General features: G+C 45.2%; 1 protein-coding gene across 1 annotated transcript in view; it reads right to left on the minus strand.

The window, feature by feature from the left end:
* Positions 1-383: 383 nt before the first annotated feature.
* Positions 384-22931, minus strand: part of SMNDC1 (survival motor neuron domain containing 1) — a 131820-nt gene continuing 109272 nt past the window's right edge. Inside the window, exons 5-7 of the mRNA XM_086922770.1 lie at positions 14712-14865; positions 3179-3292; positions 384-1402 (exon numbers count right to left, since the gene is read on the minus strand). Of these exons, the coding sequence (XP_086778896.1) occupies positions 1322-1402; positions 3179-3292; positions 14712-14865 (349 nt within the window). The 3' untranslated portion in view covers positions 384-1321. The remainder of the gene's footprint in view (positions 1403-3178; positions 3293-14711; positions 14866-22931) is intronic.

Raw genomic sequence — 22931 nt, forward strand, 5'->3', positions numbered from 1 at the left:
ACACTCCCCAATAGCTTTTACGACAGATCTCTATACCCAACCAATGGGCATCCTTCTAGTTTAAATCCTGCTAACTATATCCTTCTATAGTTTAAGAAGCTATTGGGACATGTGCACAAAGTAGTTTTCTATCCCCACCCCCCGACCTCTCATACTCTCACCCACATCCATTACTCTCCTAAGACCAACGTTGGAATGGGGCGGAGGCTCTGGTCAAAAATCTGATTAGGTAAAGGAAAATACTGGTAATCTAACTGTTAGATGAAGATAAGCTGCTATGAAGAGTTACTGCAATATCTGCTTCAAAGCACTTTTTGCTAAATACTGTACAGTGGTTTGATCATCAATGCAAATACAAGCACTATACAAAAATAAAAAGATAGTTTACACTGTGCAATGCTTATTTTAATTATCTGTGTCTCAATAACATAAAATTTACCGAAATCTTTTGTTTTAATAGGCATCATTTATAGTGTTTTACAGTAATGGTAACTCACCATATGTGCCATATCCCAATATTTAATTTCACCGCATTACAAAAAAATCCATCATACACATTGTCACCACGATGCTGCTGCAACCATTTATCGCCTGAATCCTACAAGGATCAGACCAGACATTGGCAACCTGCCCGTTTAATATTTTAAAACATTTTATTTAATAAAAATTAAACATAGAAAAACAAAGTCACACTGCATCATAAAAATTACTCTGCCATTTAGTTAAAGAAGCCCCTTGTCTACATGAATGTCCACTTGACTTTTGGGAGAATGGAGTATGAGCTGGAATACTAGATGGGTTAGGGCACTCCCACCAGTCAGTGCATCAACCAAATTAAAATAAATCCAGCTACAGGCACATAAAATACAGTCAGTTAATGACCAGTGCTAAACAGTTCAATACTGAAAGTTCTAAATCACTTAATCATAAACAGACTTAATTTTTACAAAGAATATTATCTACACTGAATACAGGGCTGTACGTCAGCTAGGTGTTTTTTCCAGCACAGTTTTGGAAATAGTATTTTTGAGAAACAAGAAACAAAAAAGCAAACCAACACAAGGAAATAAAACAAAATAATGTTTTGTCACACATGGTTTCCTAAATTAATACACAGACACTTTCTTCCCCAGTGGCCTAAATGGATACAACCACCTAATGCCAAATGATGGCAACAATTATTCTGTAGACAATGTAAGAAAAAGCATCAGGTGTTCTCATTTAGAGTTTACTAGATAGTTTCCAGGCATATTTAGGTCAGAGGACTAGCAAGGCTGCAACGATTTTGTGCAGATAGCTCTTAAGATTAGAATCCGACCACTCAGCATGATGTTAGCGATGACTGCAAAGCTTCAAGGTCCCGCGTCTTGCCCTGGCATCTGTCATTAAGGGATCTGCAAATCTGGAGAGGAGAACAGAAAGATATAAAACGTTCAGTAGGGGAAAAAAATATTTAATTTATTGGACGGTTTGTAGTTTCCCATGAATCGGAATTACCCCAAAAAATAACTGCAAATAATAAAAAAAAAATATTTGCTGCAAATTTTTGAAAGTCTTTCATTTATTTATGGATTCATTCATATTGACTTGAAGTGCCACCACAATAGAAAAGCCTCCGTAAATGTATTCATTTAGGTTTTCTCCCAAGATCTACCAAAAAAATACTGTTACTTCAAGATGAACTTAAGTACTGGTACAATATTTGTATTACTGATCGAAATCGAGTTAAAAGGATGCTTAACCAAGCGGTTCCAAATACTAAATTTTCAGTTTTAGTAGTATGTTTACTCAAACTTTGAGCCTATTGGGTAAAAGCATATCCAATAGAGTGTACCAAACCTGCTCTTTATCTAGCTCGCTGTTTCAATAGTCTTTGTGATCCACACTAACCAACCCAGTAAATTGATGCTACACCTGAACAGTTCCAGTTTAAAAATGAAAATCTCTTTTAACCTAAACAATCCACCACCCACACAACCTACACAAATATGGTCAATGGCAGGATGAAATTGTCACGAGTCTTGGTATCGAGTTTGTTGAGCACTAGGAGTGGGTAGACTGTGCTGCAGTGGAACAGATCTAGTTTTGAGGTGCCAATTACAGTCCCCCAATTAAGCAGAATCTCCCATCTCCCTGTTTGGCACTATTGAACTTAACATGCTCCATAGACTTACTAGTCTGGATTTGTTTTTCATTGTAACATTAATTGCCCACTGACTTCTTTACACAAACCGAAAGGTTGTGCGAAGCTGATGGCTAGGAATAGGAAAATGAAAAATTATTTTCTAGCCCAGCTCCAGGCCCCACTATGTGACAGTGCAGCAGTCGGGACTATAGACTACAAAATACAATGCGGTGCTTGAGTATGAAAGGGCAAAGACAGGGAGGGCCATATACTCAAGGTGTGACACATTAAGATATTAGCTGATCTTCGTGACAAAATTGGACTGGCAACAAATAAACTCAGTTTCCAGGGAGAGGAGTTGGCCTAACGGCTAGGGCGTTCGACCTGGGGAACTGGGTTCGAGTGTCGGTAACTACGCTGAACATCCTGTGATTCTGGGCAAATCACTTAATCTCCCCGTGCCTAACAAAAATGAATGTGTCTCCTCATGTAATGTAACTGGTGCTATGTAAAGCGATACCCGATTCGGTTGCGGGTCAAATTCATGCTATAGAAAACTCTGCAAAAAAAACAAAAAATAAAAAATAATCTCTGGTTCTTATTTGGCCACCTACAATGTATATATCCTCACCTGGGGCCAACAAATAGGAGCCATTTGCTCAGGAGAGTATTTATGCCAACTGAAGGTAGACCAGAAGTATGGACCAAAAAAAGTGTCCATTTTCTTAAGTCACCTGAAAACGATACGCCATTTTCCTCCTTCCCAAACCACAAGCACAAAAAATATATATTCAAAGATGCTAAAGACATACACAGGAACTGGGACCTTATGGACATCATCATGAGTCATATGAACTCCACATCTGCTCAAGGTCAAACTTACTTTTAGTAAGAATTCCCAGAAACAATGTCTACATTGAATCATGCACAGCATGTGAATCTAGAAAGTGTTCAGACTGCAAAACTTCCCCTAAAAAAACAGCGTAACCTTAACATTAAGCTCTAAACAGATTTACTTAATAGCACCCCAATTACTACGTGATAAGTCCTTACATTATATTTAGAGGTGTCTTGATACTGTGTCATGGGTTTGTCTGCAATGCCACATGTGCCAACTCCAACCTTGCCAGTTACACTCTCAGGGGAGGCAAATATACTTCTTTTAACCTGTAGAGAGAATACAAAAAAATGAAAGCAAATTTATTTTGAGACAGGATTCAATACTGAGCTGCTTTGTGAAGAAAGTACATGAATGGGTCATACAGAAGGGACTCCTTTTATGGATTCAGTGCTCCAGTACCTAGTTATTCCTGAAAGATAGACAGGGCCATCACATTACCCACCTCATCAAGATCAAAGATCACGTAGCTAAACGCAGACCATACAAGCTTGGATTTAAAATTCATCATGAGTTGACAAAGACGCACTTATCAACGTATATGTGAGTAGGGCAGATATACTTTTTACAGCAAAGAATGATTATTAAATCGGATATAGGACATGCTGGTACTGTGCATACTGCTTGTAAATGATACAGTTTAATAGAGCTCTGAAACTTTAGTGGTCCTTAAACATTAGCAATGCAGCACTAATTTCTTACATGTTTCCTATTAATCCTACATTTTCTCTTCCAAACACTGAAGAGAATAAATTCACTTAATGGTGCACCGCATATAAGGAACCGCAGTGGGGAAGAGAAAAAAATAAGTTAGCAAGAGGCTTTTATTTTGCAATGATCAAACATGCATCATTGCCCAGCGTCAAATAAAAGCAATAATAATGAAAGTAATAAAAAGGATTTGTACCGTAGGAAAGATTAGGGAAGCATTAATGAATCTTAAGATCACCACACATCGAAAAACACAAACAGGGGACTGTAAAAGATTTTTCCGTAACTCTTGATATTCCTCAAGCTACAAAAGCAACCCATAAAATCTTAATGTGTTTCCAATAGCATATGCGAGTGGCCCTATACAACTTTGTGCAGTAATTAGTGTAAGGGTTCACCTAAAGAGTTTAAGCGGTATTCCAGGTTGTACAGTTGTTTTTTCTTTAAGAGGCTAAATATACTGAAGAAATTAAAACACACTGAATCTATGACTATCTTCTACTCTCCCTCTTCAGATGTCCTGAAAGCGGGATATCCAACAGAAGAAATTAATTAAAATAATGCAGACATGCTCCTGGGAGTTTTTATATAGAATTGTGAATTGCTGCCTGAAAACACGAAGAAATCTAGGTACCAGACTGGCAGTTATTACCAGAAAGGTGTGCTGTCCTAACTGCAAGACTGAATTAATATTTCTTTAATGGCTAGCTACACACACTGAACTACTTACTTTTATACCACAGAGTATGATTTCCTGGCCACCCTCATAATATCAAGTTTGTCATACAATAGATTCTTTAGTGTTGGTTCAGCCTGAAGGCTACAGCTTTATTAAAAAAATTAGTAAGATACTCTTTTCACAGTATCTTTCTATAAGGATCTTAATACAGCATTTGCTAAGTCACGTTTCAATCAATGGCTTCTTTTTGTCCACTTAAGATACCTACACGCTCTGAAAATTGTTAGAATGCAGCACAATGCCCCTAGTTACAAAATACCAATCCCAAGAAGGAATCATGAATACCTTATTCCACCTTCTCCATGAGGAAAGAAATGCCCAGCCCAACGATTATCAATGTAGTCATATGTTGCACAAAATCCCTGTGATGTCTTCAACTACTGACTAGATATTAACCCTTTCCATGCGGCCGCGATTCCCCTGGTGTGCTGTAAACAGCACGAACAGGGGCGGGCCGTGACGAACCCCAGCCGTCATCAGCACACGAGCACCGTAGTGCATGACGGCTGGGGTTCGTCATCAGCATGGAAGGGGTTAAAAAAGTTTGACAATATATTTTGGGGAAAAATGCTAATGTTTTTTTCTTATACACTATCAAGTTCCAAACAGAAAGTGTGTCCCCAAAATGGGAGATATAGGGGGACCAACCTGTCAAAATATTGCTAAACAAAAATTCATTTTTTTTTTTTTAAGAGGTACAAATTGCTTAGGTCTTAAATTTTAACAATCTATACACGTCAGACTAGTAGATGCAACAAAAAACAGACCAGAAGCTGCTTTCCTTAAAACTGTCAAGTAATCGATTCCTGGGCGCCAGGAGAAAAACAATATTCCATTAAACAGCTCTAAAGGGTCATTTGACAGTGCATCTGCCAGATATCGGAGCAGAGGTTTGGTGACTGAAAAGGAGACGCTAGAAGAAATGTGATGAACAGTCAATTCCAGGAGTTCTAGGCTTTAAGACTCATTTCTGTGCAAGTAACAATATTACTTTGTGTTCATCAGAAGCTTTGGGTGTCACATTGTGAACCACACAATTGCTCAGTTAATCTGACAACTAGATGTTATGGGTGAAGACCATTCCTAGAGTTACAATGAAGACTTGCACAGTTGAGGGTGCGCACGGGCCTTCTTAATGGTTTATCCACTTGACCACCTGCCCTCCCCTTACTCAAGAGTTTAGAAACAAGTAGCAAGTTTCATTGTCCATCGCCGCCATGTAAAACCGGATGGAGCAGTGAAAACAGCAAAATTCCCCCATGCCTTGAGAGGAAACCCTCATAGCATGGGCGGTATCAGCATTTGTATTTTCAAAAACAAAAGCCTGCCTTGTGATTGAAAAGGGGGGGGCACTGAAAGTTTGCCATACAGCTCCATTATGTTAACAGAGCCACCTGTCAAACTTTCAATTCATGGACAGGAACCAGTGCGATGGTGGTTTCCATCAAAGAAAGATGTCCGCTGGGTGAGTGAACACCTCTAAATTTGGCAGGCGGGTACTCTGTCAGGGCGACAAAGTACTGTACTCTACCCGCCAAAGTCTAAATCAGGCCCAAAAGCCTCTACGATTATATAAAATAAAAAAGACAATATAAACGGCCTATGAAGGGTGACTAAATTGAGAATGTGGGCAGTCTGACTCAGTGAGTCAGAACAAATCTTCGATACTGTGGATGGGCTAATGTGAAAAGCCACTTCAGGCACTTCTTGGGGGATAGTAACAGAGCTGCCATCCTGCTAAATCAAATAAGAGAGAAGACCTGCGTAAATAACAAAACAAAAAAAGAAAGAAAAGATACCAGGCCACCAGGTATTTCAAACAATACATTTATGTTACAGCGAAATTGATGTTATGTTATAAAAGATTTTATAACGCGCTCTATTACTAAACGAGTATCCTGGCGCGGAGGGGGAAGTGACAAGCAGAGTAGGGCCTCAGGAGAGAAAGGAAAGGGGGCAGTTAGATGGGTTTATTAAACAAATGGGTTTTCAGTTCCTTTTTAAAAACAGAAATGGACTGAGCAGCCCTGAGAGACAGAGGAAGCGCATTCCAGGCCCTGGCGGCCCTGACAGAAATGGACTGGCCTCCCAGTCTAGAGTACCTGAATCTAGGCACCACCAGAGATTGATTGGTCGATCGGAGGCAACGATTCGGAACATAGAAGGTAAACCGTTTCCTCAGATACATTGGACCGAGTTGATGGGTAGCTCGGAAGGAGAGGACTAGTGATTTAAACAGAATCCGGTGAGCCACCGGGAGCCAGTGGAGACTGCGAAGGTGGGAGCGGACGCTAACCCTCCCAGGCAGTGTGAACAGAAGGCAAATAGCAAACGATCATGCAGCATCTGCTTTCCTAATAGCCCTGACCATGAAGTTTCGAAAGGCTCAGTCTCGATCGGCACCTCAGCGCGGCTTATCTGAGTGAAGAGAGCGCGCCGAGGAGCCAGCGAGACGTGAGAGCGCCCTCTAGCGGTCGTTAATGCACCGCAAGGAAAATGTGGCCAAAAGTCGCGTAAGGAACGAAAACGCTCCCGCGAACGTGGGACTCTGTACAGAGAAACATTAACAGAGCCCTTGTTCCTCCCCCGTCCCCTTTAAAACAGACGGCGAGAATACCACACAAGCATTCATAAAATCAATAAAACGAAATAGAGCACTTAACTAGCTGCGTGAGCAGCAAAGAAAGAGGAGGAAGATTGAAGAGGGACTGATTATCTACCCTTTGTGGACATGGTGGAAGGACTACATTATAGACTATTACAGTGGACTCATGGGAATTGTGTTTTTTGTCTGTTGTCATTCAATGAGTTATTCTAGAAGCTTCTTTGTTTTTGCATATAAGCATTGGTTGAAGCTTTTCTGAGGCTGCTGTGTTGTGTACTGTTAATAAATAGCGAAGGAAGAAAAGCATAATCCTCGCCTCCGTGTCCTTAATAGAATTGAAACTTACCGTTACGTTAGCTAGGCAAATTTCGATTCAGATGGAGGACAGAATTCCTGGTCATCAAAAGGTTTACTGAAGTATCACAAAATTTGGAAATGCAACGGATCTATTTTGGCTCTATGACGCCCAATCCCCGCTAAGGGGGGAAGAAAGGGATGTGGGTCTTACAAGATGGGTTGGTTGTCAAAAGTCATGGGGACAGGAGTTCAGTTAAAGTTATGGTAAGTTGTGTAGATGGAGGGATAGATGTTCCTCTGTATAGGTGAAAATGATGGAATGTAGGAGTACAAACACCACTAATGAGACTCTAACCTATACAACAGTCTTCTGCTCATACTGGCTTGTCTACAGTGTATCACCATCAGGATTTTCAACTCTAGTACTTAAAGCCACTGTCACGATTTGGGATATATGGGAATGTGTTAGGGCATTTTTCTGATAGTAAAATTAGCCTAAATGAGGAAGTGAATGCATTAATGAACAAGTTAGTTACCTTGGGTAACGCCTTATCTGGAAGAGACTATCTTGTCACAGATTCCATATCTTAGAATATTCTCCAGGTGTCACACAGGGTCTTGATATCCTTTGTGACCAGTTAAACTTTGAACCGGTAGGTGAAGTTGTTTAGCTCTGCATGGCGCTGTTGTCCACGCCGGAAGTGACGTGCACAGTGCCTATTTAGGAGCTACCCTAGTCGACTGATATCACATTCTTTTTGCAACGTTCAACGCCAGAAGCGCAGAGATACGAAAAATACTTACCACTGGTGCCTCAAACTAGGGCCATTGAAAGTGGAAATCCTTTTACTCAGAATCTCTTCAGAGTGGGGAGAATGGGTGGGTCGGTAAAGAATCTGCAGCTATTTAGAATCACCATCCAATAAAGAGTTTCCGAAGGTAAATAACTTATCGGATAAAAACCTCTAGCCGTAGATTCTTTACTTTAAAATAGATACCCAAGAAATAGCTACCCGGAGGTGGGGCAGCAACACGGATAATACTAGAAAATCCTGTAGGACAGAGTGGGGAAAATGGCCATCTTGACGGACCAGATTATCAAGACAGTAGTGCCTAAACAAATGTGTGCAGAGAAGACCAAGCTGCAGCCTGACTGACATTTAGGATGGGTCCTCCGCTAGATAATGCATTAGTCGCAGCCTTGGCTGTGGTAGTATGAGCTAGCAAACCTTCAGGAGGTTCGTTTTAGGCCAATGCACTGCAGAGCACTATCCATCGTGAGGTGGCCAGTTTGTGCGCCTTTCCTTTTTTGGCATAGATGTACCACACAAAAGTTGATTGCCCACTAGGAACTCTTAGGTGCGGTCAAAGTAGAAGGCTACTCTTTTTGGGTCCAGCCAATTGAGTACCTCCTCTTCTTTAGAGGGGCGAGGCAGAGTGTAAAAGGTAGGCAAGGTGATGGACTGGCTTACATAGAGGGGGTGGAGGGGGCGGCTATCTTTGGTACGAAGAACCAGCTTGTCTGGGTAGATGGTATGGTAAGGAGGCAGAGATGATAAAGCCTGTCGATCACTGACCCTCATGGCAGATATTATTGCCACCAGAACTTTTTTTTTTTTTACTAGTTAGGAGCCTAATAGGGCAGTTGTGTAACAACCCGAAAGGAGCACACATCAGGAACGTTAGGACTAAATTGAGGTCCCATTGAGGCATGAAGTAAGAATGCGTTGGATACCTTTCAAAAATTTAAGTATGTATAATAGGGGACTTAAACATGGATGGCTGATATGGAAACTGCAGAAATAGCAGAAAGATAGCTTTTAATGTGCCAAAAGCAGAGCCCTGCTGGGCTAGAGTAAGAATAAACAGAAGAACGGGGAAAGGGGTGCAAATATGGGGTCAACTTGTTCATCTGTACACATGCAATGAATCTGCCCCAGAACCAGGCATATACAGTCTTGGTAGAAGGCTGCCAGGCCGCAAAGATAAAATTGCAGACTTCGGGCGGAACTGCCCCGCTCAATCTCCACACATTAAAGTGAATGGCTGCCAGGTTTGGTGCAAAACTCTGCCATGTTGCGCTAACTTAAGATCCTCCGAAAGAGGCAGTCTGATTAGAGGACCCGTGTTCATGCTCAACAGCTCGGGATACCAGACTCTCCGTGCCTAATCTGTAGCTACAAGAATGACATTTTTCCATGCCCATTGGTAACAATTTGAAAAGAAGGTGACCTAAGACCATGGAGAAGCTCAAGATCCCTGTATGAAGGTGCAGAAAGAAAAAAACTGACGTCAGGGTTGTATCCTGCTTCTCCCCGCTCTTCTCTTTCTTGTCCTTTCTTAGTCTCTTGTACTCTGCTGCTCAGCCTGTCTCTATGATGTCATCCTTAGTTCTATCTGTGTATGTTTAAGTGTACAATCAGTTACCAGGGAGGCTGAGCAGCAGGGCAACTGCTCCCGGTGGGGCCTTTACTGAAGCTTTTATTGGAACTTACCATCTATATCATTAGCTGCACCTGTCCACCTTGTAACTTCATTTAATCAATAAATCTACCCCTTGGACACAGCAATTAAGGATCCATCTTTATTTTATTGGATTGTACAGTCAGTGCACACAGGTGGTGCTTACTGCCATCTTTTGGCATGCCAGAGAAATGCTATAAAAGCGCAGATTCAGTCGGACAACCGAGTAATATGTAGTTAGAAGTATCAATCGGAATCATTGTTTTAGTAACTGCAGTAAGGATGCTGTGGGGTATGTCTTAGTTATGCATCTTCCCTTTGACAATCGGTCTTCACTGGCAAGACATTCCTTGGTCATCTACCCAATGACCATATGTTTAATCTCATGCTGTCAAATGAGACAAAGCACAATTGCAATACATCAAGGGATCACCTCTTTAGAGCGATGAACACGTTTACCCAATTAAATGAATATCTTTCCAAACTATTGCTTTCCCTGTCAGCAGAACCACAGGTGTGAAGGATATCTTAGGATATGAGGGTGCTCAAACACCTACGGCAGCCTTTAATTTAGTGGTTAATTTGTACGTGAGGTTTCAGGTGGTGGGTACCGGCGCAAATTTTTGGGAACAAGTATTTATTTTCATAAGGCCTTGCCGCATCGCAGAAAAGAAAGGCAGAAACCAGTCAGTGTGTAAATAGAGCTGAAAAGGAACCGGACAGATATTTAAGGACACCAAAGTAGGAGAAGGGCCGGACTGGGTACCCAAAGCCCAAAGGGGATGATGGACGGAGTGTTGAACACTGCAAGCACTCGCTCCCAGTCAACTGATCTGGGTTTAATCAATCATCTTAGCTCACTCCGCCACCCCAGTTCAGACATGGCCATATGCAAATCAGTCTGACCCTATGCCTCATTGGAACAGTCCAGCCCGAACTGCCACGCCATGTCTTCCCTGGACCCGAACAGGCATCCTGGGACCGGTTTCTGGCTAATCAGCCGTCATCAGCCAGGCTAGCTTGAATCCAGTGGCGAAGTGAGCAAGGGACCCACGTCTGGGCATACCCAACACTCTGTCCATCATCCTCTTTGGTTTTGCTTTAAGCCAAAGCACCCCCAGCAAATGTTGTTAGACCAGCCTATGTACTGTGCATAGCAAGTGCAGCCAGCAAACGGACCACTAAATTGTAGGGTTGGTGGGGCGTGTTTTTCCCAAAGTTCTTTGGATATCTGTCCTTATACATTCATTTATATTAGCTTTTAAAGCAAAGTAAATGATGACCTTACTGTTCACCAGGGTATGACATTCTTTGTTGGGGCTCAATGATTCCATATCACTCTCCTACAGTGCCTCATTTCTCCATTGCCCCTCTCTCGCATGTATTTTAATTGTCTTAAGACCACCTCTCATACCAGCGTAGGGGGGTCTGAGCAGTTTACACCACACACACATACAGAGACAATAAATCATACATGTGTAACTTATTGTGTAGAAATGTCACATGAGGCAAAGGGGACTACAAAGTGTAGGATTCAAATGCCATCAATACTGGTAGGCACTGTTTAGGAGTGCTGAAGCACAATATCAGGATTCAGAACATAACTGTGGTTAGGGTTGACGTAAATAATAAGAATGTATTTCTACCCAAACCATTTTATTTTTTCTGCAACATCATGATAATTAAATAATGGGGGAAAACATTATTATTATTATTATTCTGAGTTTTATATAGCGCCTGGTTACCAATAGGCATCCCAGCGCTCACCAGAGAATGAAGCTATCAGAGTAATGCGAGGGTTAGGCAGAGAACAGAAAAGTTTTTAAAAGTTTGCGGAACCGAAGACGACTAGCTTCCGAACGTAGATGTAGGGGAAGAGAGTTCCACAAAGTGGCTACATTTATCAAGAACCTTCTGCCACCAGTTCTTGCCTTCTTCACCCTCCCTACCTGCAAAAGATGTTGGTGGTCAGACCGGAGAGAACGGAGGGCCTTATAGGGCTGAACCATCTCCCCCAGAATAGGTGGGCCTACCCCCTGCAGGACTTTATGAGCGATACAAAGTGACTTGAACTTCACCCTGTCCCTCACAGGGAGCCAATGCAGTGCCTTCAGCGCAGGGCAAGCAGATTGATGTCTGGGGAGACCCGTCACGAACCGGTGATCCCCACCCCAGCCAGCCGTTGGAGAAGCACCTGGTGGTCCACGGTGTCGAAAGCAGCACTGAGGTCCAGGAGGATCACTGCCACTGATCCCCCCCCCCGAATCCAAAATGCTCCTAGCATTCTCCACAACCGCCAGCAGGGCGGTGTCGGTCCCCTGACCGGGACGGAAACCCGTTTGGGAATCACCTAAGAGGGAGTTGGCCTCCAAGAAGTCCGACAGGCGGCTGTTCACCAACTTCTCAGCGACCTTACTAAGGCCCGGCAGCAGGGAGATAGGCCTAAAGTTGGCGAGGTCGGCGGGGTCCAGGTTAGGCTTCTTTAAAAGAGCCTTCACGACCGCCCCTTTCCAACTGGGGGGTACTACCCCTTGAGTGAGGGACAAGTTTAGAAGGTCCGTCACTGGGCCGCCGATGGTAGAGGCCACCTGTTTTAGGTATTTAATAGGTGCCGGGTCTTTCGGGGAGCCACTCTTCATGGTCCTCAAAATCGAGAGAACTTCCTCCATAGTGACAGTACCAAAAGAGGCCAGCTCCACTGATCGCATCCTAAACTGAGAACTGGGGTTGTCACCCGAGGGAGATACCTCACCTTGCCGGGGAAGGGAAGCCAGTATGTTGTCGATTTTTGTTTTAAAAAAAGGACGCCAGTTCTGTGCATTTTTTGCGTGGGTCCTCGTGGATGTTCTGGGGTTCGGGGGTGTTCAGTAGTTCCTTAATAACCCTGAATGACTCTTTAGAAGAGTTGGCCGCAGAGCCTATTCTCTCTTCAAAGAATCCAGATTTTGCCTCCCGAATGGCGGATCTGTATGTACTCGGAGCCTCCCGATATTCCTTCCGCTTCGTTTCACTCCAGTCTTTCCTCCAGGACCGCTCTAGCCTCTTGCATCCCTTCCTTAGGGTTCTCAATTCGGACGTATACCAGGGCGCCAAACCCACTCTCTTCCCCTTCATAAGTTGTTTCCTTTTGGGTAGGAGGATGTCTAAAGAATCCGTTAGCCAGATGTGTAAATTTGCTTCCGCGACTAACGGGTTAGATCCAAGAGGGGGCCGCGTTGCCTCCAGATGTGCCGCCCAGGTGTCAACCGGGAGCCTCGACCAAGCTCTTTCCAAGGTGTGAACCCTTGGGACCATTGCAGCTAGATTATCAAATTGCCACACTGCGGACACCAAAAAGTGGTCTGTCCAGGGCAGGGGCAACGCCGGAGATGAATTAAAATGGTCCAGGTTAGAGAATATGGGGTCCAGCAAGTGGCCCCTCTCATGGGTCGCCCCCGGGTTGGCCAGAGTGATCCCAAACGCTTTGAGATCATCCAACAGATCTACTCCCGGGGCGTTAGAGGGGTCATCAAGATGGATGTTAAAATCCCCAAGAGCAACAAAGTTGGTAGTCGAGGAAGCAAGAAGTGTGGTTGTTTCAAGGAAAGAATTGGGGAAATTTCCCAAAGAACCAGGAGGGCGATAAATCAGCAGGCCCGTCAGAGACACAGTAGATGACAGACGGAGGGTGAACTGACAACTCTCACAATCAGCCACCCCTCCGTTCTGAACCTTACAAGCAAGCGTGTCTCTAAAAAGGATAGCAACTCCTCCTCCCCTCCCCACAGGTCTGTCAAGGTGGGATATGAGATAACCTGGAGGGAGTGCTCTGACCATATCAGGGCCCGAGCTGGGGGAGAGCCAGGTCTCAGTGAGAAACAACACATCAAGCTTGTGGTCCAGAATGAGCGAGTTAATCTCAATGGCGTGACTCGGCAGTGACCGGCAATTCAATAGCGCCATGGAAAGAGCAGACTTCACAGCAACAGAGTTATGACCGGTAATGCAGGCTCTGCACGGTAGAAATTGAGTAGTTACCTCCTGTGCAAAACAGCAGGTGGTAGGGTGGGACGGGCGATAGGAAATAAGAGCCTCCCTCCCATATCGGTACCTAAAACATACATTTCTAACATGTATCATGCAGCTCTTGAAGGATAGTTCAGATTAAGATTGCAACTTTTGAATGGCACAGTAACAAAAGAATCTGTGGCAAAAGCAGCAACCTCTGAGTTATGCACATAAAAGATTGTTCTGGATATACATGATACATGTTCTTTGCAGCAGGCATATTAACCGTTTGCGCTATCTTCAAAGAGTCAAAACTACCACTAGACAAAACTCCCATCTTTCTCCAGCAGGTACATTAATCACCAGAGTTAACTTGCAACTTTTATTGTTGCTCACAAACTGCTGAACATACAAGGAACTTTGCAGTGTTTTTAAAAACTGCTGCAAAACCGTCTCCCACTAACAAAACCAGCCCCAACCTTCTAACCTCCTCGGGAAAAGCCAGAAGCCCAACCAGTCCAACCATAGTAATGTGGGTGAAGTGGAGGGGGGATGGGGGGAGGGTGAGGGGGTAGGGAAGGAAGAGGCATGAGGTCAAATGACACCGATCAGCCTTGGGATTCTGCAACAATCTGCCTTTGCAGTTCCCCCCCCAAATTAGGAACTCTAAAGGTTTTCTTAGCATGATAATTTACAGTGGCAGGCTTATAAAATGGTGCCAAATTAGAGTACAATAAGTGTAGAAAAATATTTGTCAATACTCACTGTGTGGGGAACAAAGTATGAAGTATTCAAGTGGACATTAGCAGTCAATGCATTTGCGTTTCAGTAAGTAATGTATTCTAGTTCCACTTCAAAGCTTTACAGATTCGAAGATTGTACAAACCTGGCCCTTTTTGTTCTTTGAATAGGCTTTATTGTTGAATTGTTGCCATTTTGATTTCTGAACTTCACGCTCCTGCTCGAGTTCTTTCATTCTCTGGGCTTTTTTTAACGCTTTCTTCTTTTTATATTCTCGTTGCTGTGCGATCATTTCTTTTCTGAAGGTTCAAAGCAAAAACATCTGTTTAAATTTCTAATTTAAAAAGACAAAAAATTAGGCATAGACTTTGATCAATTTTTTCTTTTCATCATGGTTGCTCTATATTCGCAATATGATAAAGTCAAGGCAGTGGGATTAAGTATTCATAAAATGGACCATGACTTGGGGTGGTTAGTGGTGACCTTGTGATCACCAGTACAATGTACACAGAGATGACGCAAAATTATACTGTACAAGGAAATCTTACTTACTTGTAATACTAGTTCTGTATCTTAAGTATTCTCACTGAAGGCACAAATGTAGAAGAGTTCTGCATAAGTGAGAGGACCTGCAACGCTTCTTTTTGACATATTTTTCTGAAATTGCAGGTATCCACCTTACTGTTTAACAGCCTGTGAACGCTTTAACTGAATTCTTCGGCAGAAAACATTAATGTTTAACCCCTTCACTGCGGCGGCTATTCCGCCGCAGTGCTGGCGGGGCGGCCGCGCGGCGGGGCCGTGCTGGTGACGGAACCGCTCCGTCACCAGCGTCGGTTGCGCTGTGCTTATGACGGAGCGGTTCCGTCATGGCCCCGCCCGCTCAATAGAACGCTCAGCGCAGGCGCGGAATTCGCGCCACGCATGAGCGGCGGCAGGGCCATGACGGAACCGCTCAGTCATCAGCACAGCGCCACCGCAGCTGATGACGGAGCAGTTCAGTCATCAGCACTTAAGGGGTTAATTATATTCACTAAAAAAAACAAAAGGTTAAAGTGAAAATACTTGGGTGAAAATGTCAGTCACAAAATCAGGTTTTAAAAACCAGAAAACCATCAAAATTCACCAGTTAAAGTTCACTAATCTAACTATAACTTGCACCCAATATGCAATGCGTATTACCTCACATATATTACACTCATGTATAGGGACATCATTGATGACACCTTAAATGATATCATTCAACAAGGTTAACAGTATGCTATACTCAGAAATGTGTTCAGTAATGTACATCTAAAAAAATAATTCTATACTTTTTCTACTGCTGAGGGGAAGCTTTTGCAACATGCTTGGCCACCTAATGAGGCTTCTGTGTAGATGGAGTGGACTCTCTGTGAAAAGTTATGTACAGAGTGCAGGATGTGCATACTAAGGGCAGGGCTATTTAAAAGGGTATGGATGTCTGGAGTGAACAGCTTCTCTGTGTAGGGCAGTGCACAAGGAACGGCTGTGTGTAGTATGGGAATGTCCACCTATTGGGGCTAGGGTGTGTTGAGGGATTGACCTCATGAAAAGCTGTACTGGTTTGTAGAGTAGATTGATTAACACTCGTGTGGTTGACGTCAGTGATTTAATCAACGTAGTCATTGAGACTGGTAGAGTGATGTACTGTGAGGTCATAAGCTGATCATGGAAGGCGAGCAAGTTATAGTCCGCACATTAAACTATAAATGGTGAATTTCAGAAGTTAGAGTTTAAAATATGATGTTTTGATTGACAATTTCAACCAACTATAACTGCACTTTAACCTATGTTTAAGTGAAAACCTCTTGAGGGGGTGGGGGGTAAGAAAGATCTTGTTAACATTGCCAACATCGAAGGCTGCCTGGTGTTGGCCGCAGATCCCACCAGAGTAAGGGAGTGAGTGGAGGGAAGAAAGGGTAGGAAGGTCTGCCATTGCCCCCACAGGACCTCACAGGGACATTGAGGAGACCTGCTGGAGAGGTCAAAAGCTGGTGGACTTTAGGATACAAAATGTACTTTGAGTCAGGGGACAAAGACCAGGAGGTCAGGGTACCTCTACTCTGCCCAGTAATATCTGGTTTTATTTAGATTTTCAGGATACAGCATGTTGCAGCCAGCCACAAATCAGATGTCTCGATACAGCGGGACTGCTAAAAACGGGGGGTGGGGGTGAATGTCCCTGCAACCATCAGATCGCTTTATTTTTTAATTTGCGGTCCTGCTGGACTTCTGCGGGTGAACCAAAATATCTGTTTTCTAACCCTAATTACTTGAAACCAGCTGATAGTATTTAACTCGAAATCTCAACATGCATTGGCGTAGCCAATAGGTCTCGTCTTTGGAACCTTATAAGTATTTAGTTATGCAGTACAATATCCTTGGTGCAACAACATCAACTGCAGCATGGCTAAACACTTATAAGGTCGCAAAGGCGAGACCTATTGGCTATGCCAATGCTTGTTCTTCATCCGACTTTCGCCCAGAGCGAGGCAAAGGAAGGCAGAAAAGGGAGAAAGGAGGAGAACGCTACAGATAGGAAAAGAGCAACAAAGGCAAAGGAAGCAATGAAAAAGAACCTGTAAGAGTGAGATAAAGAGACAGGAACTGTTAAGAAGTGGAAGAAAGAGAATGCGCTGGAATTAAGACTGCACAGCATTTATATTTGGCAGCCTCAGCATACTGGTTCCTGTACTTTGTTTTTTGGACAAGAGCAAGCAATGGAATGCACATTTGGACATTAAAGCAGATTCCAGAGGCACCACGCAAGCATTCTGTAGCTCTAAGGATGTATAAGCCAGAACTAACCAATAAACAAATGTGCAGTTTTTTTGTAGTTTTGAAGGTAAGTGGACGGAGGCATTACAGATCTCAAAGCAAACGAGAACACTTTAGTACGATACCAAAATCAACATTTATTTACAGCTTTCACAGCGCTGGTGTGGAGAACAGATAAGGAAATAGATCGACTGGGCAAACAACGAAACTGAAGAATTTTAATTACCATGACGCCTCAGAAAAACACGACCATGTCTATACATTCTAAAAGCGCTTCTGAGAAGAGGAAACCACGTTAGGAACAAGCGCGTGGGCCTAGCGCTGTAGGTAAAAAAAACAACAACAAAAAAACAAAGGCGTGCAGGCTGCAGCGAGAGAGAAGGGGAGGGATGCACCTGCTGGTGGTGCGGGCGCTGGGGAAGCCATCTGCTCTTTTTCGAAGCACATCCTTGTGGCGCACCCCTGCGTGCTCCTGCAAGGTGTATGCTACCACAAGCATGTGCTTCGAAAAACAGCTGAACGACGGCTAAAGGTCTCCTATGTGAGACCTAAAAAAAACAATTTAATTCTGTTCGGCTGTTTTTTCCTGTATCATGGTCTAAAATACTCTATGAAAAATATTACGGGGAAAAAGCATTTTGGGACCTTTCAGTTTTTCTCTGCAATCATTTGACGGGTCACCCCTAAAGCTTCCCTTTCCAGTACAGAGCTGAGATGGATGAACAATTGTTTTTAGAAAGATCTCGAGATTGGTCAAACTGAGCTGAAGTTATTAGCAAAATAAAAACATACTTAATATGGAAAGTCAGGCCTAATTATAACTACGTAGTGATGAACACCTACATATTTCCAATTCACATTGCAGCGTTTAGAGTAGAAATGTGCCATATCGTTTAAAAAAAATTAAAATAAAAAATACATTTAAAAAAACGTGCTCTAGAAGCAGAGAAAAATTAAGGGAAAGGTGTCAATTCAAAGGTATTAGCAGGATACAGCTATACAGGATATTTTAGAGAACAAATCATTTCCATTACCCAGCATGCACTGTAGTGGTCATTTGCCTCACACCTCAACTCTTTTTGAACAGGAGAATAGGATACCCCGAAGGTAGTAAAAAGTTGAGTCATACTGACAACCAGGGAGGAGGGAGCATTGTTTAGTAATTCAGTGATAATGCCTGCGATGCAGAACTAGGGTTAAATGTAACATTTTAAACTGCGCCGTAGGATTTTCACTGATAGTGGAATATGCTTAGTACTCTTTACTGCGTTTATGACTATGTAGCTGTCAATGTAAGGAATAAAAACGCGTAGGCATGCCAAAGAATAAAGGATTAGGTCACTTATCCAGTGAGCATCTGTTCTTGGCGTGAAGAGCTGTAGATTCACATGCTTTGCATACTCCTGTCATCTAGTGTTGGGTCTGGATGTTTGAAAGTTGTTTTTGTTCGAAGTCTTTCTAATCACAAGGTAGGGGACTCCTCCTTTCGGTGACAGTGCGCATGGTCATCAACCCCACTGTTAGATTGTTTTCCCGCAGAGGATGAGAATGGGTTAGTATGTGTAGAATAGAGATGTCCATGCTTATGCATGTGAATTAAGAACTACATCAATACAGGAGACCGGGGAGGTGGGTGGACGCATGTCAATCTACAGCTCTACATGCAGAGAACAGATGCTTACTGGATAAGTAACATTATCCGTTCGGAGCATGTGAGCTCTGGATCTATGCACAATGCATAGACTATGTAGCAGTAAAATCCTAAAGCAGTGGCTAACCGGTTGTAGTTTGAAATAGAGTTTTAAGTACTGCTTTGCCTACATTTGCCTTTTGTCTTGCTAACACATCTACACAAGTGTTTGATGAATGTGTGCGGTGTAGACCATGTTGCTGCCTTACAAATATCAGCAAAGGGAATATTTCCCAAGAAGGCCATAGTAGCCCCTATTTTGGGAGTAGAATGCGCTCTAGGGGTACTCACAAAGTTCTCTTTGCTTTAACACAACCCGTTTGGATGCATTTTACAATCCATCTTGCAATACAGACTTGGATATCGGTGTAGCCCTGTAAGGTGGAGAAAAAGCAACAAATAGTTGCTTCGTTTTACTAAATTATTTGTTTTTCTACGTAGTAAAGTATAGCACGCCTAACAAGTATGTGTAGAGCTCGTTCTGCTACAGAATCAGGTTGAGGAAAGAACACATGTATCTCAACTGATTTGATATATATGACAAGCAGAAACTATATTAGGGAGAAATTTAGGATTAGTACAAAGAATCACTATCTTTGTGAAGTTGAAAGAAAGGTTCTTGTATAGTTAATGCCTGAAGTTCACTGTTGGACAGGCCACGTGAGGGGCTTGCCTCCTCCCCGCATGACAGGGCCCGAGCCCGGGTCCTCCCGATGTTACCCACAGAAGCAATCCGCAACCCGTCCCAGGCGGGACTCCTGCCCCCGGACATCTGTGTCATGTGGTCGAATCCCTTCCAGCTCCCTCGGCCGGCCCGGCCGCCATCTTGGACACTGCACCACGAGGCCGCGTGGCCTCAGATCGACCCTAACCCTGGGCCTGGCCAGGCCCCGACATCCCGGCACCACCATCCACCCAGGAGATGAGCGGCCCACTTGGCAGGTCAATGGGAGAAAGAAGTGTCGATGGCTCTCCCCCGCCAGGTGCCGATCGCACCCAGCTCCCCCGGGCGCTGGCTCCACCCCCCTGCTGGGTGTCTGGACTCCCTCATCCCGGACCTCCCGACCTCCAAGTGCGAGGGTCCGGACATCAAAGGGCGCCAGACCTATAACTGGGGCAGCTCCAGAGCAGGAAGGCAGTTGTATCCTGGAGTCGAGAGACACCGCGACAAACTCATCCCTGACGGACTACTGGCGCTGCCGTAGCCTTGCCTTGCGAACGATTGTCCTGCCTGCTGGCGCTGCCGCAACCTTCTGAATCCTTCAACCTCGTCGGGACCTGCTGGCACTGCCCCGGACCGTTGTAACGACCATCTTCACCGGGACCTGCTGGCACCGCCGCGGACCGTCGTCACCTTCGATCATCTCGGGACCTGCTGGCTCCGCCGCGGCCCGACCATCTAGAACGCCGAGCTCGAGGATTGTGAGCTATCCATCATATCATCGCATCTACCAGATTGGTAACAAGACTGTCCCGCTACCCCCTTCCCATCTAAGAGACTAAGATTCGAGGGGACCCCTGAGTCCAGACCTCCTTGTACCATTCTACCGTACTCAAAGATTGCTTATAAAGAACGTTAAACCTTATCATTGTGTGGTGTACGTCTGTGGGGGGGAAGTTACTTGTCTGTACGATCGCTGGAGACGGCTCTCCCCGGAGACCTCTCCTCTTGTCCTCGGCCGACCCTCCCGGTCCGTCTAACATTGGTGGCCAGCGGCGCGATCCGAATCAACGCATAATCGTACAGAGAGTAGCTCACCCCACGACAAAACCACAATGACATCCAAAGAAAGCGGATCCACCGAGAAATTCCAGATGGAGAAATTGAAAGAATACAGCCATCGTGAGCTGAAACAATTCTGCATTGAATTAGGCATTGCTACCACCGGTCTGAGTACTAAAGACGATTTCAAACACGCCATTGAGTCATGGGCAGAAACCGGGGCCGTCAGACCCCCGGACCAAGATGTTGCAGCATCAGAGAAGAACACCACGGCTCCCGAGGAGCAAAGAACGGGTCTCTCACCGGAAGAGATCCAAGAGAGAGAAAAAAACAGACTTCATGAGTTAGAAATGGCCCGGCTCAAAATGGAAGGTGAACTCAAATTAGCCGAACAAAAACTGAACCTAGAACATCTGCGGCTCCGAGAAGAACGGGAAGAAAAAGAGACAGCGAGAACTCGAAGAAAAGAGACTAGCGAATGACCACGAGTGCAAACTAGCAGAAATAGACTTACGAAAGCAGAACAAAGAACTGGGGGTGCCCGAGCAACCGCGCACCCCAGGAGCGACAGAAAAGAAAGTACACATCCCCAAGGATGTCGTTCGAGAGTATTTCCGAGATGACGACATACAACAGTGGTTCAAGGCCTACGAGATCGCCATGACCTCCCACCGGATCGATCGAAGTGACTGGGGAGCCGGTCTATGGGGGAGGTTCGTCAATGAAGGCCGCGATGCCCTGTTACAGCTTCCAGACCATCTGATGACCTCCTATGACCACATGAAGGCTGCCCTCCTCACCCGATATGGCCTCACACCCGAAATGTACCGCCAGCGGTTCCGAGACTGCACCCGGATCCCGGGTACAACTTGGGTGGAATATGTAAACTATTTCAGACGAGCCTTCGAGGGGTGGATCAAGGGAAGCCATGTAACGACATACGAGCAACTTTTTAATCTCATGGTGTGGGAACACCTCTCTAACAACTGCTTCGTCGAGCTCAGGCAGCACCTCCTCGACAGTAAATTGACGGACCCACGGCAGCTCGCCGCCGAGGCTGACCGGTGGGAGATCACCCGAGTAGGCCGGAGCGGGCCGCACGAACAGCACCGGAACAACCAAGGTCAGCACCGTCCCCGAGGAGGAGGAGGCCAGGGACGGGGAAGAGACACCGCCCCGGCCGCCCCCGCTGCCAACACACCGCCCCCGGCCAAACGGGGCAACCCCCCAGTGCGCCCGGGGTACCGAGCCAATGTCATGTGTCACCGATGCCAACGAGTCGGCCACTACGCAAGTGCCCCGAACTGTCCACAGTACCAGACTCCGAGACCCCGCCAGGTAGCTGCCGCCGCCGTGGGGGGAGAACAGATCTCCGAAGAACAAGAGGAATGCGAGCAAGAGCAACAAGAATGGGAACCGGCCGCCATGGTGCTAGCGTGCCTAGGGGGAAGAGACATGGTCCCGCGGGCTCCCCTACCCGCCAACACCAGAAAATATAGTCAGTGGGTGAACATTAATGGGCGCAGGGCCGAAGCCCTACCTGACACAGGAGCCAGTGTGACGGCCGTCCGCTGTCACCTGGTGACACCAGAACAGATCCTGCCGAACGTTCTCTGCCCCGTCCGTTCAGCCGACAATTCGGAGAGTCTATGTCGGATGGCCTGCGTCCCCTTCGAATGAAGAGGAGTCTCCGGCATGTTGAAGGTGACGGTCCGAGATGACGCCCCCGTGGACTGTCTCCTGGGAAATGATCTTGAGAGTTCCCCGTGGGCCGCCGTAGAAAGAAGAGAGCACCTGGGGATGTTGGGCTTCCCGGACTGGGCGTGCGTAACCACCCGTTCCATGGCCGCCCGTACCATCCCCCTACCCGAAGAACCCGAATGGCCAGCACCTCCTCCCCCGGTCGCTCCAGTAGAAGACACCGCCCGACCGATCCCCCAGGGCCAACTCCCGAAGAGCTCGCTCAGCCCCAGGACCTGCCCAGCCTGGCTCAGTGGCGAAAGGAAGGGGGGCCCACCCAGGAACAGTTCCGTCAAGAGCAGAAGACCTGTCCTTCCCTCAAGGGACTCCGCCAGCAAGCCCTCGCCCAGAGCGCAGGGGACACCTCCGGGGCCCATTGGATCTATTGGGACAACGACCTGTTGTACAGCGAA

This window comes from Lissotriton vulgaris, chromosome 5 (genome assembly GCF_964263255.1).
Source record: "Lissotriton vulgaris chromosome 5, aLisVul1.2, whole genome shotgun sequence".
NCBI lineage: Eukaryota > Metazoa > Chordata > Amphibia > Caudata > Salamandridae > Lissotriton > Lissotriton vulgaris.